Source organism: Montipora foliosa, unplaced genomic scaffold (assembly GCF_036669935.1).
Source record: "Montipora foliosa isolate CH-2021 unplaced genomic scaffold, ASM3666993v2 scaffold_412, whole genome shotgun sequence".
Taxonomy (NCBI): Eukaryota; Metazoa; Cnidaria; class Anthozoa; order Scleractinia; family Acroporidae; genus Montipora; species Montipora foliosa.
In genome coordinates, this window is record NW_027179715.1 from 615,001 (window position 1) to 622,858 (window position 7,858).

Sequence of the window (7,858 nt, forward strand, 5' to 3'; positions counted from 1 at the left end):
TACCTATTGATGACGTCATACGAATAAGAATGCTTTGTTTAATGCACAAGATTGTTAATGGCTGTTGCCCTCAGTACTTTAAAGATTATATCTCCTATGTTAATGATAAGCATAGACACAATACAAGGGGTGTCAACAAATAACAATTTATTCATACCCCTTTTTCGTACCAAGTCTGGTCTACGCACTTTTTATGCAAGTGTCAACCCACTATGGAACACATTAGATGTTAGCACTAGTATTACATCCCTAAGGAATTTTAAAAAGTGTATAAGAAATAAATTCGTTGTTAGTAATTCCAAGCTCGATCATTTTACTATTCATAGAACTTTCTAATAATACTTTGTCAACTTTTTCATTTTTCTTAATGGACCACAGTGTAAACTACTGAATTTTCAGTAATTGTGTTGTCAATAAAGCTATTATTATTATTATTATTACTTTTAGGCTTCGACTGTACAAGCAAAGAATCTTCTTCTTGCACACTTTTGGGCGGTCGAAACCGGCAAGATTCATCCTCAGCTAACCCGTCCATGTTTCGGAACTAGCAGAATGCCACTGAATGCAAATTGTGACTACTTGAAATAAACAAGCTTCAGTTGTGAAAAACAAAGACATTATCATCACAAACTGTGCGCTGATTAAACAAAAGAAGGCAAAAATTACATGCTTATGTGATTTTTGCTTTCTTTTGTTCTTTTGTTTTCTTTTTTTTGCAATTAGGCGCCGATTGAGAAGCCATTGAGAAGCCATTTCAAAAACTTGCGCTTTGTGTTTTACCGGGGTTTCGAAACACTCTCATCAGTTTCCTTGTGTTTAGAAACCTTGGTAAAACACAAAGCACGAGTTTTTGAAACACTACATACTAAACAGTGGATAGCATTGAAGGTGCGCTCTGATTGGCTACTCAAACTCTCAATATACTTTGCTATTCACTTCCAAGCAACTTGCGCGGGATTTGTGCCCGAAGGTACAATGCAATACAATACATACTTAATTGACCACCCCCCATAGGGGCTTTCAGGGCCAATGAAACACAATCAACAAAACAATGGAACTGAACAACAACAACAACAATTGTTAAGAATCCCAACTGGCTGGAGGCAAGCCAATTGGTAATTTATAAGTGGGTCTTGAACCTGAGAACTCCAGATCTCAAGGCAAGCGTCCTAACCACTGGGCCGCAGGAACAAATGAGTTAAAATCACCTTTTGGTGCTACAGTATATTATCTCACTGTTTTAGTATGCTAAAACACCTATTCACATCAGTGTCGGTGGCTAGCCACGTCCACTTAGTTGAAAAGTTGTTCATCATTCCTGTACGTTTGCGTGACGTGCGTGACATGAGAAAGTCACGCAAATACAAAAGGTTTACGTTATATCGGCGTTCATAGGGAGTCTGCTAAATTAGCCGTCCGTTTTCTAGGCATGAGACAATTAGAACACGAAAAATTGGAGGTAAATTTCAATCTGATAACTGGATATCGATAGAGAACGTTGAGCACGTAGCTCATGATAATGAATCTCTATGTTGTTTTTCAGTGTGCTTATCCTTTTCCTGACAAGATCATAATCAAAGTCAACCACTGTCTCCACTGGATAAGCATTTGTTTCCTTTGAGTTGTTAAACAAGGATGGATAAGTCAAACCTAAGGCTAGGGATTCAATGGCAAACGTCAATATACTGTCGATAATCGAATTGCACAATTTGTGAATTCGAACTCATGTTTATGTAATCTACTGATCTGGGATTGCCGAAAATTACTCTGAGTGTTTAAAATCACAGTCGCTTAATACGTAATGATTGTACTAAAAAAGAGGAATAAGTAGATACACAATTACAACATGTTTCGAAAAGAAATCTATCTTTTTTTTGCTACCCGCAATTTTTAAAGGCGATCGGCATTATATCATGAAGTCAACAAATGTTAATTAAACGTACTTGATGTTGAATTTCTCCGGACTTCTGACAACAGCATAGACTAAATGGCCTTTCTGTAACGCTTGTTGAACAACCAGAAGTCCCATAGGGCCGGAAGCACCGAAAATTACCAACTTTGGAAACAACAGTTCTGCTGCCATTTTGAATTAGAGATTTTCAGTTCAGGTCAGTGGAGAGAATGTTACTCAATGCGGTCTTCATGTATGCGTACAGCTAATGGCCTCTAATGGCGCGCTTTCAGAAAAAGCTTCCAGGGTTCGTTAGTTTTCCCTCAGTTGAGATCCCTTGACCTCACTGTACACGAATATTCACTGGACTGCATTTCATTCGGGCTTCGTAGATTCGATTCTCCTAAGATTACAACTCCGATAGGGGTTAGGGGGGGGGGGGGGGGGGGGCACTTAACCACAGAAAGACAATGGCTGCTTAGGAAGCTTTTAGTCAAAGAGCCTTACAAAAAGGTTGCATGGATGGTTCTATTATTAAAGGAACTTTTTCAATGGAAATCTGTTAACACTTCAATCAGAAGGCGCATGCGCAACTAGTCCCAGTCCTCTGCCATGCGTTTCAGTGAAAAACAGGTAAAAGCCCCCAGGAAACGAAAGGAAGAGGCGGTTTTTTAAACGGATGGGAACCGTCCCATCTCTTTTCGTAAACTGTAGCATGGAATTTCTATTTGGGCCAAAATGGAACTGATATTTTGGAAAGAGTGTCAAAGAAGGACCTTATGACGTCATAATATTTCTTGAAATAATTTCTTTTAAAATCCATGCTACAGATTTTGTGTTAGAATGTTTTCATACTGTTGCGTTAAAAAAATGAGAACAATAGAGTTAACTCGCTGAGTTTTTAGGCATTTTCTGTTTTGGTCACGTGATTGACCTAGTATGCTTGTGAGTCGAATCATACAAAGGTATGTTAGATAGAACATACTTGGCAAAAAAGGATTTCTGTAGAGTTAAAGGAATTCGAGAAATGACTATTTGAAGGGGTCTAGGGCAACGGATTGGTAGTTAAGAGCCACCCCCTTAACGTTCGCGAACATTACATCAGATTCCGTACATTCACACTCCACACAAATATCAAGATGGCTTCAAGCATATTTACAAATAGGCGCTCGAGAGGCGCATGTGACTACTGCGGAGAAGTACAAGAGGAAAATATGGAAGAAGTAGAATATTTCTTGAATATTCTGTTATGTGAATTGGGGTAGCCGAACTCTGGGAATGATTCCCCACCTTTCATATCGATAGTTTCTCGACATTCACATATACACATGCACAGCATTTTTTTCACTGTCACGCAAAAAAACGAATTCGAAACCGTTCAATGAAAAAGGCCAAAAACTTGGAATGTCGCAGGAAATAAATTTATAAACCACCTCGAATACTCAGGTCTGTACGGCACATCGTTTCTGGATTATTTTTCGAAGCGTTTCACGCAAGTTAAAAATAGAGTATGGAGATGCCACGTCAGTGCCATGTTATCACATGGGGAACAACGAAAACATCTGGACTTCACTTTGCGATTAACATTCTTACTTTTTGCCCAAAATATAAAATATATGTATATGAACACATCTCTCAATGTACCTGAAAGACTTGAATTGCTGACATTCATAGAGATAAATGAAGGGGTAGTTTCTAAAGAAACTGTGATGCTGCGTCGGTGGGGAAGTAGTATACAAAAATTTGGTTTTATCAACGGAGTTGATAATGTAAATTGGCCACCGTACAGAGATTCTAAAAGCTGACGTTTCGAGCGTTAGCCCTTCGTCAGAGCGAATCGAGGGATTATGGGTTACGTGTAGTTTTTATAGTAGAGTAGGAGCTACGCTATTGGTGGTAACATGGCAACGTGAAAAATAGGAATATATTAGTTAAATGAAAAGCGTTCGTTAATACCGTGAGGATTAAGGGTGCCGATTTGAAAGATGAATTTTTGTTCCAGATTCTTGCGGCTTTCCGTCGTACCTAGATGTAGGGAAAGGCCGCAGATAGCCATGTGGTTTTTGGAGTGGTTAGGCAGATTAAAATGGCGAGCGACTGGCTTAGATGCATCCCTGTCATTCTTCTCAACATCGCGAAGGTGTTCGCGGAATCGGTCACCTAGTCGTCTACCTGTCTCACCGATGTATAATTTATTGCATAACGTACAGGTTATGCAATAAATGACATTTGCGGAGGTACATGTGAAACGATCGGTGATCTTAACCTTTGGGCCAAAATGGAACTGATATTTTGGAAAGAGTGTCAAAGAAGGACCTTATGACGTCATAATATTTCTTGAAATAATTTCTTTTAAAATCCATGCTACAGATTTTGTGTTAGAATGTTTTCATACTGTTGCGTTAAAAAAATGAGAACAATAGAGTTAACTCGCTGAGTTTTTAGGCATTTTCTGTTTTGGTCACGTGATTGACCTAGTATGCTTGTGAGTCGAATCATACAAAGGTATGTTAGATAGAACATACTTGGCAAAAAAGGATTTCTGTAGAGTTAAAGGAATTCGAGAAATGACTATTTGAAGGGGTCTAGGGCAACGGATTGGTAGTTAAGAGCCACCCCCTTAACGTTCGCGAACATTACATCAGATTCCGTACATTCACACTCCACACAAATATCAAGATGGCTTCAAGCATATTTACAAATAGGCGCTCGAGAGGCGCATGTGACTACTGCGGAGAAGTACAAGAGGAAAATATGGAAGAAGTAGAATATTTCTTGAATATTCTGTTATGTGAATTGGGGTAGCCGAACTCTGGGAATGATTCCCCACCTTTCATATCGATAGTTTCTCGACATTCACATATACACATGCACAGCATTTTTTTCACTGTCACGCAAAAAAACGAATTCGAAACCGTTCAATGAAAAAGGCCAAAAACTTGGAATGTCGCAGGAAATAAATTTATAAACCACCTCGAATACTCAGGTCTGTACGGCACATCGTTTCTGGATTATTTTTCGAAGCGTTTCACGCAAGTTAAAAATAGAGTATGGAGATGCCACGTCAGTGCCATGTTATCACATGGGGAACAACGAAAACATCTGGACTTCACTTTGCGATTAACATTCTTACTTTTTGCCCAAAATATAAAATATATGTATATGAACACATCTCTCAATGTACCTGAAAGACTTGAATTGCTGACATTCATAGAGATAAATGAAGGGGTAGTTTCTAAAGAAACTGTGATGCTGCGTCGGTGGGGAAGTAGTATACAAAAATTTGGTTTTATCAACGGAGTTGATAATGTAAATTGGCCACCGTACAGAGATTCTAAAAGCTGACGTTTCGAGCGTTAGCCCTTCGTCAGAGCGAATCGAGGGATTATGGGTTACGTGTAGTTTTTATAGTAGAGTAGGAGCTACGCTATTGGTGGTAACATGGCAACGTGAAAAATAGGAATATATTAGTTAAATGAAAAGCGTTCGTTAATACCGTGAGGATTAAGGGTGCCGATTTGAAAGATGAATTTTTGTTCCAGATTCTTGCGGCTTTCCGTCGTACCTAGATGTAGGGAAAGGCCGCAGATAGCCATGTGGTTTTTGGAGTGGTTAGGCAGATTAAAATGGCGAGCGACTGGCTTAGATGCATCCCTGTCATTCTTCTCAACATCGCGAAGGTGTTCGCGGAATCGGTCACCTAGTCGTCTACCTGTCTCACCGATGTATAATTTATTGCATAACGTACAGGTTATGCAATAAATGACATTTGCGGAGGTACATGTGAAACGATCGGTGATCTTAACCTTTGGGCCAAAATGGAACTGATATTTTGGAAAGAGTGTCAAAGAAGGACCTTATGACGTCATAATATTTCTTGAAATAATTTCTTTTAAAATCCATGCTACAGATTTTGTGTTAGAATGTTTTCATACTGTTGCGTTAAAAAAATGAGAACAATAGAGTTAACTCGCTGAGTTTTTAGGCATTTTCTGTTTTGGTCACGTGATTGACCTAGTATGCTTGTGAGTCGAATCATACAAAGGTATGTTAGATAGAACATACTTGGCAAAAACTTATCCATCCTTGTTTAACAACTCAAAGGAAACAAATGCTTATCCAGTGGAGACAGTGGTTGACTTTGATTATGATCTTGTCAGGAAAAGGATAAGCACACTGAAAAACAACATAGAGATTCATTATCATGAGCTACGTGCTCAACGTTCTCTATCGATATCCAGTTATCAGATTGAAATTTACCTCCAATTTTTCGTGTTCTAATTGTCTCATGCCTAGAAAACGGACGGCTAATTTAGCAGACTCCCTATGAACGCCGATATAACGTAAACCTTTTGTATTTGCGTGACTTTCTCATGTCACGCACGTCACGCAAACGTACAGGAATGATGAACAACTTTTCAACTAAGTGGACGTGGCTAGTCGGTTAAGATCACCGATCGTTTCACATGTACCTCCGCAAATGTCATTTATTGCATAACCTGTACGTTATGCAATAAATTATACATCGGTGAGACAGGTAGACGACTAGGTGACCGATTCCGCGAACACCTTCGCGATGTTGAGAAGAATGACAGGGATGCATCTAAGCCAGTCGCTCGCCATTTTAATCTGCCTAACCACTCCAAAAACCACATGGCTATCTGCGGCCTTTCCCTACATCTAGGTACGACGGAAAGCCGCAAGAATCTGGAACAAAAATTCATCTTTCAAATCGGCACCCTTAATCCTCACGGTATTAACGAACGCTTTTCATTTAACTAATATATTCCTATTTTTCACGTTGCCATGTTACCACCAATAGCGTAGCTCCTACTCTACTATAAAAACTACACGTAACCCATAATCCCTCGATTCGCTCTGACGAAGGGCTAACGCTCGAAACGTCAGCTTTTAGAATCTCTGTACGGTGGCCAATTTACATTATCAACTCCGTTGATAAAACCAAATTTTTGTATTCATAGAGATAGACATTTCTTTCAATCAAATAGCTTTGTGTCATGTTGTCATGTAAGGTGACAATTCAAAATTCTGTATATTCGAAAACGGAAGAAGTCGCGGAACTGGAAACTTGAAAAAAGATTTATTCTATGTCATCTTCAACCTCCTATGGATAAAAATTCAGAGGACTTTGCGAATTTGATGAACTCACTGTGAAAACCATCTATAGTTTGTCAATCACGTGCTACTTGAAATTCCAAAATTTTGGAAGCTTTGTTTATCTCCCACATGATGGGTTCAATATTCCTACAAGGTGGACGAGGCTAATGTTTTCCCTCAACAGCTTCGTTAAACTCGCGAACGGGCTCAATTGGTCGGTTAGAAACAAAATATGAAAGCTGCGAGAAGTAACTGTTGTAAGATATAAAAAAACTCACTTAAAATCAAAGGTTAAATCCTCCTCAAGCCCCGAGGCACCCCAGCATTTCTTTCGTTCTCGCTAACCATCGGCTAATCATTGTACTGTTTTCAGAGTCCGAACTTTAGCCCTCTTTGTTTGCGGATTGGCTTCGAAGTATATTCTATTGTTACACTCTCACTTTCGGAAAAACTAACCCAATGGCAATAGTGACTACGTGAATGCGCAGTAGTCACACAACCACGCTTTTCCCTAGCATACTTGCGAACCTAGCAGTTACGTCATCACGTACAGCTTACTGTGGAAAAATGCTTGTAAACCTTTTGCATGCCCCTTGGAAACATCTTATAAGTTGTTTCTAAAGTGTTATAAGATGAATTTAGATTTCATAATCACACCAACTTCGGTGGAGTAAAGTAGGCCTTTGAAGTTACTTTGGAAACTTGATTGAAAGATTTTTAGGGTAAATGTATAAATCTTATTATCAGTTGCAAATGGTGGAGAAACCTTTTATGCATCTTTTTTAATGCTCGATAATACGGAGGAGGAGCCCCTCGCACATTTAAGGTGCCTGAACACAGTTTCTCATT

The 7,858-nt window shown here is 39.1% G+C and overlaps 1 protein-coding gene across 1 annotated transcript in view; it reads right to left on the minus strand.

The window, feature by feature from the left end:
- The window catches only part of LOC137988237 (flavin reductase (NADPH)-like), a 20,472-nt gene extending 18,377 nt beyond the window's left edge, over window positions 1-2,095 (minus strand). The window contains exon 1 of the mRNA XM_068834287.1: window positions 1,944-2,095. Coding sequence (XP_068690388.1) covers window positions 1,944-2,083 — 140 coding nt within the window. The 5' untranslated portion in view covers window positions 2,084-2,095. The remainder of the gene's footprint in view (window positions 1-1,943) is intronic.
- Between the last annotated feature and the right edge of the window lie 5,763 nt (window positions 2,096-7,858).